Raw genomic sequence first — 25,159 nt, 5'->3', positions numbered from 1 at the left:
CACCCTCCCCTTTCCTGGATGACTTCAGAAGATATTGCTTTTTGACCTCCATCACCAGCCCGCCAAGGCTTGCAGATTCTCCCCAGCATCTAGAGACCCCCCCACGGGGTGACAAGTTCACGCTTTACAAATCTCTGTGACTGACTCTATGTACTTGGATGTGTGGATTTCCCTGCCCTTAGCTTCTGGACAGTTGGTACATCTGCTGTCTTTTATCTGCACTAAGAGGCACGCTTGCTACCTATTTCCCTGCTTCTATACACTTCTGTGGAGCGCTTATATTTCATATGTGTTGCAATTGACATTCTATGTCACAACTACAATGGACTAAAGAAAACCCCGGATCAGCATTTATTTTTTATGGTGTGTTGTGTATGTTAAGCTTCTTGCATTTTGTTTAACTAATCATTTGCCAATTCCTATACCCCTTGATGCTTTATTTTCTTGAAAAGACTGCTGTTGCACATGCCCTACAGAGGGTCTCCATGGAAAGAGTAGTCAAACAACCTTTCTTGGAACCTGTGAGTGTGGGTGAAGATTTTTTGTAAAATACCAAACAAACCACTGTGAGTGTTAATTGTATCTTGGGATATCCCTTTGAGGTGTTCTACATTGGGGAATGTGGGTCTTGCGGCCATCCACCTCACCCTAATCATCTAAGACAGTGATACTTGTTTTTGGAAAACTCTGCTCGCCAGTTGACTTATATGGGTACTTGTATTTTCTCTTATTAGTGCAGTGTTGGTAACTCTTCTGATTCTTGCCTGTGATGTTGGTTGCTGGGCTAGGTTCTTCCTGTCATGGAGATTGTGTGGCACCAATGTGTCTAGCAATGGCCACTCACAGAATGTAATAATGCACCTCAATGCTCCAAGAGCTGAATGGTGTGGCGATGAGTGGATCTCCAGTTGTCTAGTGCAGACTGTGGTATTTTCTTCAACTCTTCCTAACTGAGGTGAAACTTGAGGGGCAACATTATGATTTGCAATAAATGCAACAGCGTTACCCAGCTGCATTGTCTAGACTTTCAGTCTTTGGCTGCAAATAGATCTATGTTGAGTGGATTGTGTCCAACAATTCTTGTCTCCACTGAAAAGTTGGACACTGCTTCTGTAAGGAAATGCATCTTTTTGTATGTCAATCCAAACATTTAGGCAGATGCTGCTGGTTTTTCAACTCTGAGAGTGCATTGAGGTCTGCTAATCAGACCTCAGTGCCAGTGCCATGTCCTTCAAGCGTGTATGTGTGATTGGCTCATATCCAATTGGTACTACCTGGCTTACTTCTAAGTCCCTAGTATATGGGGCAAGGGTTACCCAGGCCCTGTAAGTTAGAGTGTCACCTCAGGGACTGCACCACTTACTGTGCCTGCTTGAGCGGGATGAGATAAAACATGGCTCCCAGTCTGCCACTGCAGACTGGAAGAGCCGTTTAAAACTGCTAACTCAACTTTGCCATTTTAATCAATGATAAATCCCAAACTCCTTTCAAAGTATGTGTAAGTCATCCCTATAGCAGGCCTGTTGAGTCCTAAGGCAGGGTGCAGCACATTAGAAAAGTAGAACATTTGTTCAACTTTTTCTGGCACTAAAAACCCACAACTGTCATTTTTACAGGGAGAGAGACTGGTAGCCCCATTGGCAAGTACAGAGTTAGAAGCTGAACACCTCAGCTGTGCTAAATTCTGAATGGCACTATCAAAGTTGATGCTTCAAGGTATCAAGCAACTCGTGAGATTAAGCCCGCCTAGATGCCTAAGTTGAAATTAATGTAACTTGTTGCCACATGCAACTTTTAGACAGTTGCCATTCTGTTGTCCATTTTTTCAGTGGCCATTTCCTGTGACTGGCCACAAGATGAGCCTTCTGCCCGCCTGGGGAGATATGTCAACAGATCCCAGGATGGATAACAATAGAAGCCTGCTTCAGGAGGAGGTGCTACTTCAGCCTGGCAGGAAGCTGCAAATGGTATTAGACCAGAAGGTGAGCTTCAGAGGAGAAGCCACATGTGAAGGGCAAATGGTGAACACACTAGAGAGGGCTGCACTTTTGTTCAGGTAGACAGGTTAGCATCAGGGACAGAAAGGGGGAACACTGGCTGTTGGAAAATGTCCCTCTCTGGAGGATCACCCGAAACTTTTTGCCTTCCTCCTCCTCTTTTTCTGACCTTGTTTTTGTTGGCTTTAGGACTCTGTACTTTACCACTGATAACCAGTGCTAATGTGCTTGTGCTTTTTCTATAAAATGTGGTAACATTTGCTTATCCACAATTGGCATATTTAATTTACTTATAAGTCCCAAGTAAAGTGCACTATTTGTGATCAGGGCCTGTAAATTTAAAGTGACATATGGGCTTGCAGCACTAATTGTGCCACCCAAGTAACCCTTTAAACATGTCTCAGGCCTGCCACTGTAGGGCCTATGTGTGCAGTTTTACTGCCACTTCGACTTGCCATTTAAAACCCCTTGCCAAGCTTTTAACGACTCTTTTATTATACATGTCACCCCAAGTTAGACCTTAGATAGCCCATAGGGCAGGGTACTATGTAACTAAAAGGTAGGACATGTACTTTTAAGTTTTACATGTCCTGTTAGTGAAGCACTCTCAAAGTCGTTTTTCACTACTGTGAAGCCTATCCTTCTCATAAGTTAACATTGGGAATTCTTTATTACACTTGTAAGCTGTTATTCCTGATCGAGAAGGAGTAGTTATATCATGTTTTATATCATTGGAATGGTAATGATAAATCCTCTTTATTGGTGACGTTAGATTTAACATTACTATTTTAGAAATGCCACTTTTAGAAAGTGGACATTTCTCTGCTCTTACAGCTCTGCATGCCTGCAGCCTGTCTCCAATACAGGTCTGGGTTGGGTGACGGCTACCCTTTGTGCATTCCCTCTATCAGCCACAATCAAATGAAGATTAGGTGTGAAGGAGCACTTATCTGCATTCTGATGGTGCTTCCTGTGCAGGAAGAGTGGGAGGGACTGAAACTTATATCTGAATAGGCAGTGCCTGTCCCCACACAGAGGGATGATTAACCCCTACTGATAGTTTGGAGCCACGGCAAGGAAGAAAGGACTTCTGTGCACTTAAGAGACCCTTTTTTGAAGTCATCCCCACTTCAAAGGCACAACTGGGTATAAGTACTGGGTCACTGACCACACCAAATAAGATACTTCTGGACCTACAACTGGCCTCTGTCAGAACAACTGGTGTGCTGCATCAAGGACTGTCATTCTGCTGGACTGCTGACCTTGAACATCTGCTTTTCTGCTCTGCTGCTCTGCTGCCTGCTGCTCTCTCACCTTGCTGTGGAAGAGCTGGACTCTGCCTTGCATCCCATGTGATCTCCGAGGGCTTGTTGGCTTGCATCCTGTTCCTTGCGACTCAGGGTTTTCAAAGTCTCTACTCCTGCTCCTGTGCCTGGTTCACTGGAAGTGGACCCAGATACTTGGTCCATCGGGAGTCGATGACTCACCTACTGTGAGAGGTAGATCCAATGCATCGACGCTGTTGTGGGAGTAGAGCTGGTGCATCACATTTAGAACCATCGATTTGCCATCACATTGTTGTTGCATCAGAACCACCGCATTGCCGCCACTGCTAAAGGAAGATCGGGGCATCTATTCACTGCCTGGAGAAACCTGGTGCATCTGCTTCAGAACCAATGCATCGACATCGCATCAGAATTACAGCATTGCCGCAACTCCTGAAGGAAGATTGATGCATCCCTTCACTGCATGGAGAAATCCAGTGCCTCGCCTTCAGAATCGATGTATCACCAGCACTGCTTGGGGAAAATCGATGCATCTTGTGACAGTGACCAGGATTAAGCTTCTTTGCTCAGCGGGCCCTGCGTGGGTCTTGTAGCCGGCCTGGGCTCCATCGTGGGTGGCTTGAACTCTTGATTTTGTCCTGGTCCCGTGCGACCTCAAGCAACCTCTAATGTGCTATTTACTTCTAAGTGATAGTCGTTTTGGTCATGATTTATTTTTAAAAGTACTATTTTTCCTTAAACTACCCTTTCAGTGGTCAGGTTCACTTGCTGTGTGTAGTATGGGGGTTGTCTGACAAAATGTGCAATGGCTGCTTTTGATTCCCAGTCCAGATCTGCTTTGACATCAAGTTTGTGCTATACAAAGCTGCAAGATAATTCATTTTAGTAAATTCAGCATTTGAGCACATATCCTGCCTCTCATTAACCTTTTCTCATTTCAGGATCTCACATTGACACCCCTCTCTTTTTGTGTCTTAAATGATTTGAACCCACAATAATGATTATGGCCTTTCTGCCACTGACTAAACAACGTTTTATCATAGCAACAGGTAAGGAATCTTAAAGAAAGCAAACAGACGGTACATTGTGCAAGTGCTAATTGATATGCATTTGTTAAAGGGTGTGGGTCTCAATAAAAGACTATAATATTCCAGGAAGCAGTTCAACATTTTCCAGTATTCATGACACTTGAAATATATCAGTTACAGAGACAGAGAGATGTACAAGAGATGTTCACAGTACAAAGAGAGAGGCGCACTATAAGAGGGACAGACACAAAAAGATGAGCCACAAGAAGAGAGAAAGACTAGCAGAATAAGAAGCAAGGCACAAAGCAGAGTAATGAAGATTGCTGTGTTTGCTAACATATCCTGCCTGTGAGGAAGCTGGCCTGGTGTGTGGTGGGTACCTAAAGTACTTACACCTTATACCAGGTCCAAATATCCCCTATCAGTGTAGTGTAGGCAGTGTCTAGAAGCCAGGCTCACTAGAGGTAGCTATGGATGAGCGGCAAAGGATTATCTAGGAGACATGCAAAGCTCATGCAATACCACTGTAGTCACACAGCACTTACACACACGAAAGGAAACACTCAGTATTGCAAATATAAAGGTACTTTATTTTAGTGACATAATTACCAAAAAGTAATAGAGAGGCCACCCTCCAATAGAGGTAAGTAACACACTAGATATGTACACTAGTTATCAGTAATAGACATAAAAAGTAACAGAAAACACTGCAAATGCAAATAGACAATAGTGATCCTAGGGGGAGCCCAAACCATATACTCAAAAAATGGAATGCGAATGGAGGACCCCCACCTAGCTGGGGGTACTGGGAAACCTTAAATGAAGGTACCACAGTGCCCCCTAGCGACAAGGAAGAAAGGAGAACGTTACTGTATTGTCCCTAAACCACCCAAAAGGAAGGGAAAGAAGAAAATGCAACACCCAGACAAGACTGCAAAAAAACAGCCGCATATTCCTTAAGAGGAAGACCTGTCGTAGAAAGGGACCAATTCCAGAAGTCACAGAAGAATCCAGGGGGAGCAGGAGATACTACCCACCCAACTGTGGTTGCAGGTGTTTGTAGACAGTAGGACGAAGACGGTCAGGAATGCAGCCCTGGAGCAGGTGAACAGTTCCTGGAGGATGCAATCGACGTCCCATGCCAGATAGAAGATTGCAGTCAGTCAGTGGTGTGGAAAAGCCACCAACAGGCCTTGGCAAAGGCAAAGGTTGCGGTGATGCACAAAGTGGAGCTGCCAGGGACCAGCAAGGTCCAGGAAGACTCATCCCACTGGGGGAAGACCTAGGGGCACCCTCATCAATCAGAGAGTCCACAGAAGAAGAGGCAGCCCCCACAGGAGACCCACTGGACAAGGAACCAGGAGTCGCAGAAGAGCCCATGCAGTACAAGTGGAGAAGGGCCCCACGCCCCAGGAGAAGCACTCAGAGGGCTGTTCATGGCAGAAAGGAGTGCTGGGGGCTGGGGCTACACGAAGCCTGAAGATCCCTTGGTGGAGATACCAACAAGCCTTGGTAGCTGCAAGAAATGCGATGCACACTGGGAAGGCAAAGGCTTACCGCCACCAAAGTTGGACAGCTGGCAGACAGGACCAAGAGGACTACTCCAGACCACCACCCATGAAGCAGGATCGATGCAGCTCAGGATGAGAGGAGATCCACGCAGCCGGACGTCGTTGCAGATGGTGCTTGCGGATGCAGGAGATTGACTCCTTCACTCCAAGGGAGTTTTCTTCTTCCTTCTAATGCAGAATGGAGACTTGCCGCCCTCAGAGGATGCACAGCTGGGGAAATGTTGCAGAAGATGGAAGGAGCTGTGGAAACAATGATGCAAGCAGAGTCTTTGTCGTGGATGCAGATTGTCGGTCCCTGGAGGGTCCAGTCGCGGTTCTAGTGGCTAGAAGTCAAAGTAGAGGTTGCAGAGGAGTCCTGCTGGAATCATGCAAGCCGAATCTGAGGACCCACCCAAGAGAGAGACCCGAAATAGCTCTGAAAGGGGGATTGGTCACCTAGCTAGGTGAGCACCTATCAGGAGAGGGCTCTGACGTCACCTGCCTGACCTGGCCACTCTGATGCTCCCAAAGGTCCCTGCCAAGCTTGGATTTAAGGTGGCAGAACCCAGGGACCCTCTGGGGGAGCTCTGGGCACCACCCCGGGTCACTCCCCTATCAATTGTCCGGTTTCGCACTAGAGCAGGGTTTGGAGGGCCCTGAACTGGTATAGATTGGTTTATGCACTGGGTCACCAAATGTGCCCTTCAGAGCATACCAGTGGCTTGGGTAGGCTACCCCTCCCTAGCGATGTACCACCTATTTCCAAAGGGAAAGGGTGTTACCCCCCCCTCCCAAAGGAAATCCTTTGTTCTACCTTCCTGGACTTGAGCTGTTCAAGCAGCAGGAGGGCAGACACAAAGGGCCTGATTCTAACTTTGGAGGACGGTGTTAAACCGTCCCAAAAGTGGCGGATATACCACCTACCGTATTACGAGTTCCATAGGATATAATGGACTCGTAATACGGTAGGTGGTATATCCGCCACTTTTGGGACGGTTTAACACCGTCCTCCAAAGTTAGAATCAGGCCCAAAGTCCAGGAAAATGGGACTGGAGCTCGTGGGGGCCCCTCTGCTAGTGCAGGGGTGCCCCCACACACAGGTACCTGCACCCTACCCTCTGGGCTAAGGGGTCCTGCCGTAGGGGTGACTTACAGTGACCTAGTGCAGTGACCTGTAGTGAAAAGGGTGCATGCACCGTTTCATGAAGGCCGCAATGGCAGGCCTGCAGAAATACTTTGCATGGGCTCCCCAGGGGTGGAATAATACATTCTGCAGCCCATGAGGATCCCCTGGTACCCCAATGCCCTGGGTACCATATACTAGGGACTTACATGGGGGCACCAGTATGCCATATGTGGGGTGAAAAGGGTACAAGTAACCAAGTTGGAAGGGGGAGAGCATAATCACTGGGGTCCTGGTTAGCGGGATCCATGTGAACACAGTCAAACACACTGTCAACAGGCAGAAAATAGGGGTAACTATGCCAAGAAAGAGGGCACTTTTCTACACTACCCATAATGCTATTTCCTTCCTGTAATACTTTCTTTTTGTGAGATTTATGGTTTGCCCTTTTTACAGTGTACAGCATGTTAAATGCCAAATGCACGTGTGCACTATACAAAGCATGAAATTCTTCATTTGAGTAGAAATCTGCTTTAAGCACACATCCTTCCCTCTCCTCCCTCTTAAATGTTCCCCACTGTAGTAACTCCCTATAAGACCTGATGCTTTTTGCATATTGATTTGCCATAATAATTATAATAATAATCATACTAATGATTGCCACCAGTGAGCCTCTGACTAAACACCATTTCACCCTAACAGAGAGATGCACACAATAAGAATAGAAATACACATAATATGATGAGAGAAATGCACAAAAAAGGGAGAGAAAGGCACAACAAAGAAAGAGAAGGACATGCAAAAGAGAGACACACTAAATAGAACCATGAGACAGAAAGAGAGAGGGAGAGAGAGCATCATGGTTAAAAAAGGAACTTCAGCAGCAAACTCCAGTAAGTCCTATAGTGCTGTTGCGTAATGCGCAAGGAGGTAGGCCTGGTCTGGAATGGCTGCACAGCGCTGCAACAATGAGAAACACCACACATTCACTTCAGTGCTGCTGGGAGTGCCTCGAGCAGTCACCTGGGCATTTATTTATAAGTTTGAGACATACCCGGCCCTCAGAGTGCCTGAGTTGCAAAAATGTATTGTAGAGGCAGGGTGCCACTCTCCATCCCATCAAACCTTCAGTTTCTTCAGTGGAGAGTATAACAAATGATAAGGTCATGTTCAGCATACAGAGTCTTGGAGCTTCTGGCTGGGCGTAGGGTTGGGGTGGAGATCATACCTTTGACTGGGGATTCCGCCACTTCTCTGGCCACTTGCTGCCACAGCCTTGGAGGACGGCATGGCACACAGATCTGGGGGTTGGTGATTGCTCGTGCACGTAAACGCACTGTCTTCTGCTCTGCGGTCCTATGGCTGTGGGCTCCTCCTACATCCAGGAGTTGATCCTGTTCCTGGATCAACTGTTACATCTTCATCGGTCAGCCTCCCCTCCTGGCTCTCCAGGGTTTCAGGCAGTTCATCAGGAGGGTGTGTGACTTGTTTGAACTATGACACATTTTGTACCATGTTGGATTGCCCTCTTCTTACAGTAACCATAGCCCCTTGTACTTCAATGACTGTCCACACTTCTCTCTAGGAAGGGGTGTGGAATTTCCACCCATGGTGTCGATCCTTCATGATGACCTGGTCGCCCACTGACAATGTTGGGACATTCGCATGCCGAGCCCAGCTGGCTTGTTCGTTGGGCTGCCGCCATTTCTCTTGTGCTGCCTGCACGTCAAGAGCTATTGGCTGCCAGTTTGGGCCTGCTGTCTCGAGTGGCTCATTGAAGTAACAGACTTGTGTGTCGGGCCTGTGGTGATGTGGTGACGCCTGCAGACCGGCATGCACCATGGGCACCAGAAGGTGGGTCTGAGTGCATGACCATAAAGGGGTTGACCTCGTGGGTCACACTATGCGGCCAGCACCTGGCTCCATTGGCGATGCCCAAGGCAGCAGGGAGGCTTGCGTGCCATGCTGCAATATCTCTCACACTGCTCCTTATCTCACCTACTTCTTCTCTCCCCTTTTGGGTGCACGCTGGGTGGAAGGCGCACAAGTACAGGCGTGGGGAAGACCGGTCCTTGTCACCAATGTAGTGCCATCATGGCATGCACAAGGAGGTAGCCCTGGTTTGGAATGGCTGTGCAGCGCTTCAACAATGAGAGACAACACATTTTCACTTCAGTGTCGCTCGGAGTGAGCCAGGAACACATGAGATAACAATCAAATAAAAAGGCAACCAGGTGCAGTTGTACGCTGTGCCTCTCGCACCACTCACTCCTGGTTTGATTGCATGTTCAACAAGCACTAGGCAGTGTGGGAGAGCTGGACCATTAGCAAGGAATAGGTAAGACTGAACTATAGGGTTATCTGTCTGTGCCAAAATGGCTGGCCCTACAGGCAGCAGTCGAAGTGCATTAAAAATATGTGAACTGTGATCCTGAGTCCATTGGGGGTTAGGTCAGTGAGGGCAGGGGCAGGATCAAAGGTGTAGCTAAAAATAACAAAATACTCTATATATATCTTCTTGGCCTTCCACCTTCTAATAACTTCGTATAAAATAACACACACCTTAAATGAAAAATAAATGCAAGTTAAACTAATCAGCGAGAGTGGGTAATAGTGATGTGTGTTTTTAGTGTTATGAGGACCCATCCTGTGAATATGTAAGTCATTATTTTATACACAGTGTGAGAAAACAGGGCAGATTGCATAAGCCCCCTAACGTTTTGCCTCCATTTTCCACTTTTTGCTTGTGTTTTCTTGACTCTGATGGTGCCCTGGGTACTGCTAAGTCAAGCTACCTATAAGTCCCTGGTATATGGTAGGGCATGTAGGGTTAGGGACCCCAGTATAGGTAGTGCACCCATAGGTGCACTGCTGAGGTGCCCAGTGTCATTTTAATGGCAGGCCTACCTTGCTGGCTGATTTTAAATTAAAGTTATATGCAAATTTGACTTTGGAATTAAAAGTCATTCCAAAGTCTTAAACTAGCTTATTTTTACTTATGAGTCACCCCTAAGGTGTGCCCTATGTGCCCCTAGGGCTGCGTGTCCTGTAACTATAAGCAAGGACCTTATAAAAAATAGTTTTATAAGCCCTGGTGAGGTAGAAACAGCAAAATGTGTGTTTCCCTCATTGTAGTGAATGGCCTTCATAGGCTAGAATGGGGAGACTTTATTTTATTTTAAAACTCCCCTTAAGTTACAGATACAAGAGTTTGATATCAAATTAATTGTTATAATAAATCCCACAACTTCCAGTTGTTGGATTTAATATAACTTGTTCAGGTAAAGAGTTTTAAACCTTACCTGAAAAGTTGCCAATTTCAGCCCTGCATTGTTTTTGCCGCTGTGCTCTGATTGGCCAGCCTCTGGCAGCCTGGCCAGGCGGCCTTGATGAGGTGTGAAGTGGTCTGACTTCACACGAAGAGATGTGCCTGTGGGAGGGAATTTTCCCTCAGCAGATGGTGACGCAGGAAGGGGGAGGGCTGCCAGACTGGTCTTCAAAGGCAGAGAAGGACATTTAGAGCAACCCAGCAACACCCCCACATCCTGCAACCCCAGACAACTAGGTGCCCCCTTGATTAGAATAGGAGAGGGCAGGAGAGGAGTGTGTTTATGATTTTTAGCCACACCAGTGGGTGGGCTCAGCCAGATGTAAACTCCAAAAATAATTTTCAGCCATGATGGATTTTTGAGGAATGTTGCTTCCTGGGATTGATTTTTGCCACACTTCCCAGGAAGTGGTCATCACAGGGGGAAGGACCCTGCACCTGATTGGAGAATCAGGACCCCCCTGTTTTTCACCCAGGAGCAAGGATACAACTGGCAGACCTGCACCCACACCTCAGTTCCCTACCACATCCCTATCAGGAAGAGCTACAGAAGAAGAAGGACTGCCCTGCTGGACCCCTGGCCTGCACCTGGAACCTGCACTCTGAAGGACTGCACCAGCTGCACACTTGGTCTTCACCACAAGAAGGACTTTGCCTGGCTTCAACTGGTTCAAGGAGGTTCTCCCTGTTTGCTACAGGTGAAAAATTGCTAACCAGAGTCCCCTGCACCAACTCCTGAAGAAATCAACCAGCTGGGGGCCAATCAAGTTACTCCATCAATAGAAGCCAGTACCGACTTCCAAGCAGCATTTATAGTTGCAGATTGCCCTATCACACACTTTTTGCATTTCTTTGAGGTAGCAGGCACCCTGGCAAGAAGGCTTGTTTCATATTTAGCTGTCTGTCCCTCCCTTGGTTTTACAACACAGGCAACTCTCTTCCCTTCAACTTCAACTGAGGTGTCTCAAATGTTGGAATTTGCTATCCAGGGTTGGTTGCCTTTTAACATTAAGAAGGGGAAATGTTGTTGTCAAATTAAACAAGCATTTTCAATGCAACGGGTCTCGCATTTGTTCGAGTTAGAGCTATTAGCGTTGTAAAGCGAAAAAAATGCAGCACGATCGCGCTATGTAAAATGCAGCTCAATTGCGCTGCATGGAAAATAAACAGATAAAGTAGTCCGGAATTCAGGCTGAAAACGTCGAGCCTCGTATGTTTTTGGTACTTTACCGGTGCTGTGTAGGTGGGCTAAACACCAGAAAAGGCATAACATATGCATGCCTTTCAAAAGTGAAAGCAAGCGGATTTTAAAAGGCAAGCCCACGAACCAATGTAAGTGGCTGACATGGCATGGGCGTGGTTTCAAGCCCAAAGAGAACTTACAGAATGGAAGGAGCACTTTGTGCTCGCCCATAAAAACTATGGGCACATCGTGCCCCTGAGATCCCGCCCACTTTGACCTCTGCTGACAGGTCAGTGTGAAGGTTGAATGTTTTGGCTGTTTTGGGGCTTGTTTTATGGTCTAATGGAACTGTTGTACTGGTGATTTTCATGATGTACAGCGCATCATTACAAGTTCACCACTGTACCGATTTGCAAATGAGACCACTTTTCTAGCTGTCTGAATTGGCGAGTAGTATTTTGGTGCCCGGACTTATTTTGTGTCCCAGTCTGACCCTGCGGATTGAACCTTTGCCCCCCTCCCCTCCCTCCAAGTCTTGCTACAGCAGACGGGCGTCCTTTCTGAAGTGAATTGGGAGCATGCAGCATTTTGACCACACGCCTCAGTTTCTTCATTGGCTTACAGAGAGCGTCTCGCCCCAGTTCAACTGACTTGAACTCCACTGTGTACCATGGAGTCTTCTTTGCACTCAGTGCGTTTAGCCTAACTTGATCACGTGGTACCCCCATCCACGACCCTCTGTGCCCAAAGGGATATGCAAAGCTTTTATTGGCACAGAAATTATCATGATCGGTATCTAATAATACCCAGTAGAGGAAAGAAGTGTAATACATAGAGAGGACCTGCACTTCTGGAGAGAGCTGGGGTTCTACAAACCAGAATGTGTTTTTCTGTCGGGTGGAAGAAATTAATCAGTACTAAGGGCCAGATGTATCATAGAATTTTGCATTTGCAAACGGTGCGAGTTGCAAAATTTGGCCGTTTGCGAATGCAAAATCACCTTTCTGAATGTAAGAAAGGCATTCGCAGTGCACTTTTAAGGAATCACTAAAATAGCGATTCCTTAAAATTGCGACCCCATGTAAGAGAATCGCAATTTGCGATTCCCTAAATGCAGCATCGCAAATAAGGAATCCTTATTTGCGATTTCTTAAGCACATGTATGAAGCAATTCCTTAATGCGAATTGGGCATTAAGGAATCGCTATTACCACCAAGTTGAACTTGGTGGTAACCATGTTCATATTTTAAAAATGCATTTTTAAAATTGACATGTAACGCACACATGCCCTTTTGGCATGTGTGCACCTTACACGTCTTCCAAAATTGTTTTGGGGTGCAGCAGAGGAGGCCTTAGGCCCCCAGCACCCTGGAGTTTGCATTTCCCGAATTGCGAATTCCAGTTAGGAATTTGCATTTTGGGAAATGCAAAAAATTTGCAAATATGGGCCAACAGGCCCATAGGTGCGAATGGGGGCTGTATCGCAATTTGCGATTCGGTAATAGCATTTGCGATTTTTAAGAAATCGCTATTACCGAATCGCAAATATGATACATAGCATTTTGCGACTCAGAAATAGCGATTTCTTAAAAATCGCTATTTCCGAATCGCAAAAGGCTTTTTTGATACATCTGGCCCCTAAGTGTACTAGCAGTGTGCTGGTGCCCATACGCAAGTTTTTTTAATTGTAATTGGTTTCTTTGTGCGTTTATGCGTTTATGCTTATTTCTACTGTTTAAAAAACAGTAAGTACTATGGGCCAGATGTAGCAAAGGGTTTTTCCCATTCTGTGTCAATGGGAAAATGTGTTCGTACATATGGCCCTATGTCCCTTCTAAGAAGTCCACTGGAAGTTGCACTACCCTTTGCCCCTGCTGAGAATACCAGTAACAACCCAACTACTAACCCATCACACTCCAACAGGTATGACAATTCGGAATATTTCTGGTGACCCAAGCACGCCTGGACAGCTGGAATTATCAATTCATAATGTAAATCGAATTGTTAAACCCTGCTGATGCCCTCATCGCAAGAAACAGAAAAACAGTACCATCATGTGGTGAACTTTCATGAGTGCAGGTGTTGAGAATTAAGTGACGGTGACAAGCACCAACAAAAAAGCCTCAAATGAACTCCTACAAAAATGAAAGTGAAAACAAATATTTAGGGAACAAAATAATTAGAGCTAAATCAGAAAAAAATGAAAAAAAACAATGAAAACAGAGATAAAACAGCAGAAAAATAGACAGTTTCTTCATGTTACAGTTTAAAATGTGAGCAAGATCCCATATTGGATTAATGTATGTACGTATTGAAGATTTCTTTGTGCAATCTGCAGAACATTGGCCCTAATCCCAGTAAGAGTTCAATGGGTTAATACACCTACTCCAGAGTTCCATATGCAGGCTACAGGTTACACATTCTGCTCCTACTTAGAAGACACCGTGCGTTAATGTATCTACTGTAAACACTTGTGTGTGACAGCTTCCACACATAGTGAAATGGATCAGTGATTGTAATCTGTAGCTATCAGGTTCCACTCTTTGGGCCATATGTACGAACACTTTTTCCCATAGACACAGAATGGGTAAAAACCTTTGCTACATCTTGCCCTTTGTGTGGTAGCTCCCTCCAAACAGCACACTAACTCTACAACAGCAGGAGTACGTATACAGTTTAAAAAAAACACTGCTGAAAACGGGCATTCATGGGGAAATGTGTTTGATTGTGCATTGTGAAAACTAGGTTTTGGGACTGGGATGTCTACTGCATGGTATTTGAGGCTTGGACATCTGCCTGGAAAGGTCTTAGCTTTAGGTTTTCTGACATCCTGAATTTGTTTGTCTCACCATGCATAACTATTTGACATGAATGTGCATGCCTAGGATTTTCATCATGAGTCTGAAACACTTAGCCTAGTTCTGTGGTTTGTGGATTACACACTAAGTCGTGGTGGTAGCATGCTGTTTTTCTGATTGATAGTGCTAATCAGATCTTTTTTCTGTTCAGTGATGAGCGTGGGGCGATAGGCCTAAAACACGTAACGTTTTGTTTGATTTAAATGTCCAGACCTTGCGCTGACATCCCTGTGTGTGTGTGTGTCATGTGCGTGTTGTATGACTGGTGACTGGTAGCAGTGCTCCATATTGTTTGTAAGTGCATGACCGCAGAGACCAGTAGGATCTATTTGTATACCCCCTGGAAAATGTAGCACAATATAGAGAGTGAAGTGCTGCCACGTCAGGCAGTGCAAGTTTATTCCATCCATTCCTGATTTAGAGGCTGTAGCCTCAGACAATGATATGTGGATGGGTGGAGACATGCCTGCCTTAGTTATTCAGTTGTGACCTGTTAGTAACAGTCAGATGATTATCTTTTCCTGAGCACTGCCATTTGGATTGATAGTAAAGAATGAGAGGTCAGTCAGCAGATTCTGTTGTCAAGGTGAGGGAGTCTTCCAGGCAGCGTCATCACTACCTCCTTTGAAAGCCATCGCATTTATGTGTCTGCTCTGCAGAAGTAAAAACGAACTATGAAAAGGAAACCATTCCAAACTGGTTCCTGACATTGTCAGTGGAATCAACATCTCTTATCTGGAAAATGTTTATAGAGTGGAACCCAAATTATCACATTTGGTTCCAGTTCATAGTTGTTTATTAACTGAAGGAGTGCTCCCCAGAGTACTCAAAGTACTGATGAGATCCAAGGCTGGTAGCTTTGATAGCTAGTTTTCCATAGTTGAGGGGACATCACCTGAAGTCTGTACATCGTGTTGGAGAGCAGAAGATCTGCCTGTGCTCTATTCTGCTAAGAGAGGTGAAGGAGTACCTCACCCTGCAGGAAGAGACTGTCTAAGGAGATAAAGCCTGGCCGCTGTGCCTCTAGTGTGGGAGTTCCTGTCAGTGAGTGGGATGCTTTCAGAGGTGCTGCTTCCACCCAGAGCCTCCATACTCAAGCACCAACACCGAGAGCCAGACAAGGTGGGGCTACAAGCCTGCATTATTGGGAGCAGTGAGAAGGACTACCCACCCATGCTCTGGTTTCCAGCCGCTCCACACTTGGTTGTACCAAGCACCCAATCCACATGAACCTGAATATTGACCATCGCCCTCTGCAAAAACTTCAGTGGGTTATTTAACCCACTATGACTAAATCACCCAAACAAATACCATGAGTGAGACATACACAGACTGGCCTACAGAACATAGAAAAAGGAAAACTGCTTGTTACAGTGAGCTTGAAACTGTTCCGCACTAATGCCTGGATGTTTTTGTGTGAATAAAAAACAACGTAGCATGCACTTTAGTACTATGAGCTGATTAACGTTTCCTATGTGTAGAGTCAAGTGTGGTGTGTGATTAAAGTGCTTCTATTGTGATAAATAAAAACACTGGGATGGACAGTAGTTAATGTATCTATTGTTTGATTGTGAGAGTTCTGAGCCTCTGCCCCCACACTACCTCTCTGAGGAGCCTTTCACCCTGGCAACCCAGAGTCAAGTTCAGAAAGGGTGTACTTGGGGCCCATTTTGCAGTACCTTAGAAGGTCACACCCTGGGACATCAGTGGTAAAAGTCCCTAACGCCCACAGCTGCGACCCAGTAACCCTTGATGGCCCTGTGGCTTCTACTGACACTAGGCAACAATGTACATTACAGTAGCATTGGTGACATAAGATAAATATGTTTCTTAGTACACAATTGTATAGACTGAGTACAATATCAATCGTTGTAGCATTCCGGAAACTAGACAGTATCTTGACATTTGGACAGATATGTGCATTGCTGCCAGTATGAAACAGGTCTGACACATGTGTTTCTGGCCCACGGTCTTTGACATAGATTATGGTCCCTGCTGTAAGGTTTTACCTCAGATGCTTACCAGTTAAAAATGCTTTTACATCCGAATATAGTCCACAGATCTGCCTATGAAACATATTCTATCACCATTAATGTGTGTGGCATAACATGATTCCGACGCTCCTATTTACTGTTATTTTTTTAAGACAAAAGCTGGCAGGATGCCACAAACATTTCTAAAAATCCTTTGACTTCAGACAACGTAGCCCCAGTCCTCTAAAACAGCTCCATGTGCTTGAAAATTCATCACATACTACTTTTTCTTAAAAGAAATCAAAGTATAGTTGATAGATGAACAGAACCACTTCCAATCGTGAAGATTTTTTTTTAACCAAGAACCCACTTTTTCGGGAGTGGCAGGGAGATTTGGCAACATGGCCATTTACCGCGCTTGCACTAATGCTCATTGGAACTTTGCTGCCCCACTAAACTCTCCTAGCCTTCCTTGAGTTTAGCTCCGCATATGACTGACTTCGCCCCCACCTAATCTGCTAGTCACAACTACATGCCTTTTTTGTAATTCTCCAATTTCTCACTTTTTCAAACTAGTCATTTTTTAATTTGGTCAGCATATGCTATTGTAGTAAAAAGCTTCACTCATTTTATCTTTTTTTACTCCTTTGTACTGGTTATCTGATTTAAAAGACATACCCAAAATGGGGAATTTAGTTTGGCACTGATTCGTTGCCGATTTTGACAGCACTGTTTATGTTTTAGTATATTAGGTTGCTTGCAACTTCGTCAAAGTATACATAACTTCTCTCGCCCATTCCCAAGCCATGTGTAGCACTCCATCATCACTTCTCACGTGGCAACATCCTGTTTTCCCCTTACTTGCACCCCACCACCACACAACACAAAATATCTTTCTCATAAAACAGCCAAAACCTAGGTTTGCCAAGGTTTGTTTCAAATGTGATGCTTTATCACATAATGCATGTTTTTCAATTGGCATCATTGTAAACGTTTTACCAACAATATTAGAATTTCAGACAATCTCATAACTAATGCATTGCTTTAATGTCCTGTAGGTTGAAAGTTTTCTGGAAGCAAGACTTTGGGATCGTATATTTGTATGGACTGAAACAAAAGTGAGTCTTGACAATACAAGGTTACATGTCTTAGATAATTGCATTTGTTACTCCTGTGCCGAATTGCTCGATTTTCATCATTGTTATTTGCAAGTAATGAAAATAAAGTGTGAATAACAAAATAGAGGAACTTCACAATATAGAGACTTAGGCCCTAATTACGACCCTGGTGATCGGACCGCCGGGCGGCCGCCAATGCAGCCGCACCCCCACCGCGGCCATTTGGAGATCCCCGCTGGGCCGGCGGGCGGAAACTGAGCCGGCTCCAAATGGAGCCGGCGGTGTTGCGGCCGTGCGACGGGTCGTGGCGCTTTTCACTGTCTTCTATGCAGACAGTGAAAACCTGTACGGGGTCCTGTCAGGGGGCCCCTGCACAGCCCATGCCAGTGGCATGGGCAGTGCAGGAGCCCCCAGGGGCCCCGCGACTCCCCGTACGGCCAGCCTTTTCCTGGCGGTTCAAACCGCCAGGAAAAGGCTGGCGTTAGGGGGACTTGTAATCCCCTGGGCAGCGCTGCTAGCAGCGCTGCCCTGGCGGATTACTACTGCCAGGGCCATTGTGGCGGGAAACCGCCGGCCCCGGCAGTGCGACCGCAGCACTTCCGCCATGGTCGTAATGACCAGGGAAGCACCGCCAGCCTGTTGGCGGTACTTCCGTCATTTCAGCCCTGGCGGTCTCGTACCGCCAGGGTTGTAATGACCCCCTTAGTCTACATATATCTTCAATAAATGTTAGTTTGTTTTGGCTAGCTCACAGTACCACATTCAAACCCCTAAACTGACCAGGGTAATACATTTTTATTGCTAACCTCAAACATGTACGCTCTGATTCTGAAGGAATCTGTGGAAACATATCTAACCATTTCATTTTTTTACTCTTGGATGCCAAGGTATGCTCAAGAAATGTACGAAAATGTATTTTCACAACATTTATTGAAATGCTCATATTCTTGTTAAGAAAGCATGAGCTGCGATTATTAGACAGATGAGACATGTTACTGTAATCAGCATTATTAGAATGGTGAACAATACAAGCAATGTAACCATATTAATTCTTTCTGATGTTACTTAACTCCTATCTGTTATTATCATTTTATTTTTCCCCCGGACTGTCTCCTCCTGGCTATTTCACAGCTGGGTGGAGACCAAGTGCAAACTCCCTCTCCCTAAACGAGTGGCATTTTAGCCCGCTGAGGCCAATCCCGTCTCCTCTCTCATGCTGTGTAACAGCACAAGAGAAGCGTCTGGATTGGGTGGGGAGGGGAGCAGAGAAGCACTGAAGCAGCGGGAGCAACGAGGCGGGGTATGGCAGCGCAGGTAAGTGTTTTTTTCTTTATCCCCCCCGCCGACCACCACTCCGCACGCTTCCCCTCCAACTCTTCCTGGCAGCAGCCGCCACTGGTCTAGAAGCAGGTCTAAGTGTACAGGTTATCTTTCTTCGCAGGATGAAGGTCGGGATCAGCAGGGCAGCATCTCACTCACAGTGGTAACATGATAATCCAGCAAGAAGTGCTGCTCTCGCTGAGCCTAGCATGGATGCTGTTTATATAATAAAACCCTTTCCTTATTGCACTCTGACAGAGGTGCAGAACAACTAGTTTTGTTCGTCTGGCATAAACGGTTTGTCTCCTAACAAGCACAGAAAGAAAAAAGAAGGGCATTCTGTTCTGATTGTACAACCCTGGACTAAATGTGTAGACTACAGGGCAACAATGCCTAACAAGAATAAATGTGTATGCAGCACATTCTCATGTTAGTGAAAAAATATGTAAAAATGCACCATCAGAAAAGATGTTAACTAAAAACAAAAATCTAAAATTGAGACTAAGTGCAGGTTCTGCAACGATAACACTTGCATTAGTCTGCAAAATTGAGTCCCCCCATCCAAACATTCCTCTGCAAAGCGGGACTGTAATAAATCCATAATGGAGACACTCCCATGAGCTATAGTTTAAAATCCCTGGTTTGTTCAGTTTTGTTATGGCTGGGATCACATAGACACCTCCTCAAAACAAGGAATACTCAAGGAATACTGGGATCTGCCATCTACACAAGGGAATTAATAATGCTGGAATTTAGCTCCTGAAGAGATTGTGTGCATCCCTCCAGCTGGACAAAGATGGCGGAAGCTTCCCACAGGCTTCTGAGGTGACCTAGCTTCGTCCAATGGAGCCTATGAATCTCTAGGCTAAGGCCAGATAGGAAAGGCAGGAGAAGCAAGATAACATACCCTTTTGGCCACAGTGAACTTGGAACTTGCCCTGAACTCAATTACAGAATCCTCAAAATTTCTCACACAGTGAAACCACTGCAGTGGGGATAATTCACAGAAAATAACCACAAGTAAGACAGGCAGAGGGCAAAGGATTTAAGGGACTTTAATAACGATTCTTGGGGGGGATGAGGCCTTCAAATGTAAATTTAGGCTGATTTCTGCTTGTTTGACTGACACATTTCCTGCTACATTCCTGTTCTGAGGGAAGTCTAACAGTGTGCCTGCTCCTCCATACACTTGTGGGTATCCCCATCCTCGATGCTGACCAACATTACTGCTGTTCCATAGAGCATTATGCTAGAGGTTCATTCCAACAGGCTGGCGCCTGGAGGGTGGAATTTCACAAGATGCTGGCAGGCCTTTCCCATAGTTGTTTCTTCTCTCTGGTCCTCTGTAAGATGTCCCTCATTCGCCAGTCACTCATTAGTCAGGTAATTTGTGGTCATAGGTTCTCTTACTGCCTCCAGTGTCTATGGGGCAGATGCTCTTGCATATCACTCTCTTCAGGTGTATTTGATGGAGTGTTCACTGGAACGTCCTTGCTGAGCAAAGGGAATAGTCTGGTTCTTTCTTCTGTTTGGTATCTCCAGCTTGGTTCTTGTGCACGCTGAATGATTACTGCATGTGGTCTGCATGGAACCAGGTAGTCCTGGTGTTAGAAATGGGGTCTTTGGTTGACAGTCAGGTTACCCCCTGTACAAGCAAGGACCCTGACTCTAGTCACGGTAAAAGAGAATCACCCTCAGCTAAACCCTGCTTACCCCCTTGGTAGCTTGGCAGAGCAGTAGGCTTAACTTCAGAGTGCTAGGTGTAAAGTATTTGTACCAACACACATAGGGGGTCATTCTGACCTCGGCGGTAAAAGGCGCTTACCGCCGGTCAGAAGACCGCCATAACACCGCCGCGGGCGCGGTAAACCGCCACGGTCATTCTGACCCGCAACAGGCAAACCGCCAAAAACCCGACATCCACAAAAGTCCGCCACACCAACGGCCAGCGAAAAACTGGCGATGACCAAACCTCCACCGTCACGCCAACAGAAATACACCCATCCCATTCCGACCCACGAATCCACGCGGCGGTCTTTCAACCGCGGTATTCCATTGGCGGTACACACCGCCGCGGTCAAAATACACACACAGCTCCAAAACACTGCCACATTGGACATTTTGAAATACACACACCTGATACACATACAAACACCACTCCCACACACCCAACACAATATAAAACACACACCCACATCACCCACAAACCCCTACGACCACCATTAATTGACTAAGGCCAGAGAGAGACACCACCAGCTAGTACAGAGCATTCACAGGCACATAACACCATCACTCACACAACATCCACGAACAAAACACCACACACCACCACACTCACCACACTCATCACCACAAACACCACCCCACACCTCATCCACACCACCCCAAGGCACCCCAAAGACACCCCAGGTTTTCAGACGCTGAACTCAGGGTCATGGTGGAGGAAATAGTTCGGGTAGAGCCCCAGCTCTTCGGGACACAGGTGCAGAACACCACCATTGCCAGGAAGATGGAGCTATGGCAAAGAATAGTGGACAGGGTCAACGCTGTGGGTCAGCATCCACGTAATCGGGACGACATCAGGAAGCGGTGGAACGACCTACGGGGAAAGGTGCGTTCCATGGTATCCAGACACAACATCGCGGTGCAGAAGACTGGCGGCGGACCCCCACCTCAACCCCCAGAATTTACAACATGGGAGGAACAGGTCTTGGCGATCCTGCATCCTGAGGGCCTCGCAGGAGTAGGCGGAGGAATGGACTCTGTTAAGTCTAATCTCAACTACTTCATCCCCCCCACCCACCGGCATGCCAAATCATACCCCCAACCTCCCCCCACCCCCATCACACATCCTCCTTGCTAATGTCTCACCATCACAACCCACCCATCCCTACACCAAGCCCTGCATGCGACCACAAACCATGGACACCCATCACCTAAGCATGCCCACTGCACATACCCATCCCCCCCCAAACCACCGTCACAACAGCCCCCACAAGGGAATGCCAGCACTGGGGTACACGGGCACCCACCCATTGCACGCTATGGCACACACAGAAGCAATAACCATACTCTTATACCCCTGCAGGACCCGAACGCCACGACACCGCCCAGGAGGGTCCAGAAATGTCCATTCCCCCACCAGAAGAGGCCCACAGTAATGACAGCAGCTCTGTCTCCCTGGACCCAGATGACCAGCCCGGCCCATCGGGGACCTCGGGACAGTCGGTTCCCCTCAGACAGCCACAGGCCACAGCAGACCTACCCCCCTCTGGGAACACCAGCACAGCACCCACCCATCGGGCCCATGCCTCTGTCTCCAGGACACGTCAAGCAGCGGTGTGTCCACCACTACAGGGCACCCAGGTTAACCCACCACCCCAACAACAACAGGGACCTGGGGGCAGTGGTAGTGGGCACACGGTCCAGGGGACAGAGGCCCAGGGAAACAGGGGAACTGGGAGGGCTACTGTGCGACAGGGGGGGACAGGCCCAGGGAACCCACTCTCCACGAGGCCCTATCCTCCATCATGGGAGCATACCACCACTCCCAGGAGACGATGGCGACGGTCCTGGCCAGTTTCCAGGAGATCCAGGTACTGCAGGAGGAACAGTTTATGGGGTTCAGGGAAGAACTCAGAAACATCAGTTCTGCAATGGGCACCATCGTTGTGGCTCTCAATCAGATTGTCAGCACATTGCGGGACCATGTGGCACCACAAAGGGCCCCTGTCACTAGCATGGACCAAGAACAGGCTACCACCTCTGCCGGCGCTAGTGACAGGAGGCCCGACACAAGAACAACAGGCCACCAGAACCCCACCCCCTGCAGAAGGAGAACCACCCCGCAAGCGGGGCCTAAGATCTAGGAAGAAGACAGAGTAAGATGCCAAGACCCCCGCCAGGAAAGGATACCCCCTGATTGTCATCCCACTGTCCCACATTGTCACCCTGTCCAACCTTAAACTGCCCCTGCTCCACCTTCCACAGGCATATGGACAATGCACCTGTGAGACTGAAAATCTGGACTCTGCCATGGACATTCCTCCACCATCACCCATCACCGAATTGCAACCATTACCCAAAATTGAGCACTTTAATAAACAACACTTATTGCACAAAAATAATCTGGAGTCTGCCTGTATTTTTGAACTAATGTATTACACAGAACCGTGTCAAAATGTCCAGTTACATTGTGATGACAACATACCACTGTCACAGCTGTAGTCCATGGGGAAACAAAGCAGAGGTCACGGAGTGGGGCCCACATCTCTGAAATTGGAAGGGAAAGTCACAACTCAGTTAACATAAACTGGGGGGAAACTCCAACAGTAGAAAGGCAGGAGACTTTAAGTAAATGTAAAATGCCGGTGTTGATTCTTACCTGTATGTCATTGAAAATACTGCTGTATTACTGTGTCCCTGTTGTCTGTGTCGTCCTCTTCGTCTTCGTCCTCTTCGTCTTCCTCCTCTTCACTCTCCGCAGGCTCCACAGCTGCCACAACACCATCATCTGGACCATCCTCCTGCAGGAAAGGCACCTGGCGTCCCAAAGCCAGGTTGTGAAGCACACAGCAGGCCACTATGATATGGCACACCTTCTTTGGTGAGTACATTAGGGATCCACCTGTCATATGGAGGCACCTAAACCTGGCCTTCAGGAGGCCAAAGGTCCGCTCGATCACCCTCCTAGTACGCCCATGGGCCTCATTGTACCGTTCCTCTGCCCTTGTCCTGGGATTCCTCACTGGGGTTAGTAGCCATGACAGGTTCGGGTAACCAGAGTCACCAATTAGCCACACACGGTGTCTCTGAAGTAGTTCCATCACGTAAGGAATGCTGCTATTTCGCATGATGTACGCGTCATGCACTGACCCAGGGAACTTGGCATTTACATGGGAGATGTACTTGTCAGCCAAACAGACCACCTGGACATTCATGGAATGATAACTTTTTCTGTTCCTGTACACCTGTTCACTCCTGCTGGGAGGGACCAAAGCAACATGTGTCTCATCAATTGCACCAATGATGTTGGGAATATGTCCAAGTGCATAGAAATCACCCTTCACTGTAGCCAAATCGCCCACCTCAGGGAAAACAATGTAGCTCCGCATGTATTTCAGCAGGGCAGACAACACTCTGGACAAAACCTTGGAAAACATAGGCTGAGACATCCCTGATGAAATGGCCACTGTTGTTTGAAATGACCCACTTGCCAAAAAATGGAGTACTGACAGAAGCTGCACTAGAGGGGGGATCCCTGTGGGTTGGCGGATGGGTGACATCAGGTCTGGCTCCAGCTGGGCACACAGTTCCTGTATAGTGGCTCTGTCAAGCCTGTATGTCAGTATAACATGTCTTTCTTCCATTGTCGACAAGTCCACCAGCGGTCTGTACACGGGAAGATTCCTCCATCTCCTCGCAAGTCCCAGCGGACGGTGCCTAGGAAGGACAACATGGAGCACAGAGTCAATCAACCCACAGGTACGTTCCCACAGCTTGCACAGTACACGATTCTCAATGCATTGAATGGCTTGTATGAGTGTTGATGCAAGGCCTAGGTATGTGTGACGCAGTAGAAATTAAGCCATGTGGGCCCTTGAAATGGCGGCTGCCTGACCTGTGAAGTGCGACAGTGGGATGTGAGGTCAATGCGCTGGCGTGGCACACCGTGGTGGTAGGCGGTCGAAGACCGCAGCGCTAAGCAGCATTGGTTAACATTGAACCCCTTGAAACCCATTGAAACCTGATCATCCACAGGAGAGGACCTATACTGAAAGTGCTGCTGTGACCTGGGTTGAGTGGGGTGAATGAAAGATGGTGGGGAGGGGAGCGAATGAGGCATGCATCAAACGACAGATGAGAGCATGTGCCACATGGCAAGGGTGGGGATGGGGGGCCACTCACATCGAGCATGCAGAAGGTGATGATTTTATATTTTCTCCCCCTGTACATGTCACATAGGTCAGCGCCCATCAGAAAATCGACATTTGGCGTGCCATCGCCAAGGACGTCCGGACCCTGGGGGTCCACAACAGACGGGGCACCCACTGCCGGAAGAGGTGGGAGGACATCCGCCGTGGGAGCAGGAAGACCGCAGAGGCTCTGCTGGGGATGGCCTCCCAACGTAGGAGGGGTGCCAGTCATCAATTGACCCCCCTGATGTCCCGGATCCTGGCGGTGGCCTACCCCGATTTGGATGGGCGCGTGAGGACATCACAGCAGACACAAGGGGGTGAATACAAGCACATTCTGCTGATTTTACGCGCAGTGGAGGTGTCTGGGTGGGGGAGGAGGGCTGTGGGTATCCCTAGGCCAGGGCGATTTCTGTAGGCTAGGCCCCTCCGTTAGGCATGGCCCTGTGCCCCCGCCCCCCACCTCTGTAGGTTGCCTAG

The 25,159-nt window shown here is 47.3% G+C and overlaps 1 protein-coding gene across 1 annotated transcript in view; it reads left to right on the top strand.

The window, feature by feature from the left end:
- LOC138301776 (malate synthase-like) overlaps nt 1-25,159 on the top strand; it is a 215,917-nt gene that overhangs the window by 84,936 nt on the left and 105,822 nt on the right. Inside the window, exon 7 of the mRNA XM_069242281.1 lies at nt 17,385-17,444. Within this exon, the coding sequence (XP_069098382.1) occupies nt 17,385-17,444 (60 nt within the window). The remainder of the gene's footprint in view (nt 1-17,384; nt 17,445-25,159) is intronic.

Source organism: Pleurodeles waltl, chromosome 1_2 (genome assembly GCF_031143425.1).
Source record: "Pleurodeles waltl isolate 20211129_DDA chromosome 1_2, aPleWal1.hap1.20221129, whole genome shotgun sequence".
In the NCBI taxonomy this organism is placed as follows: Eukaryota; Metazoa; Chordata; class Amphibia; order Caudata; family Salamandridae; genus Pleurodeles; species Pleurodeles waltl.
Note: the sequence above shows the minus strand (reverse complement) of the source record. Positions and strands in the feature narration are given on the sequence as shown.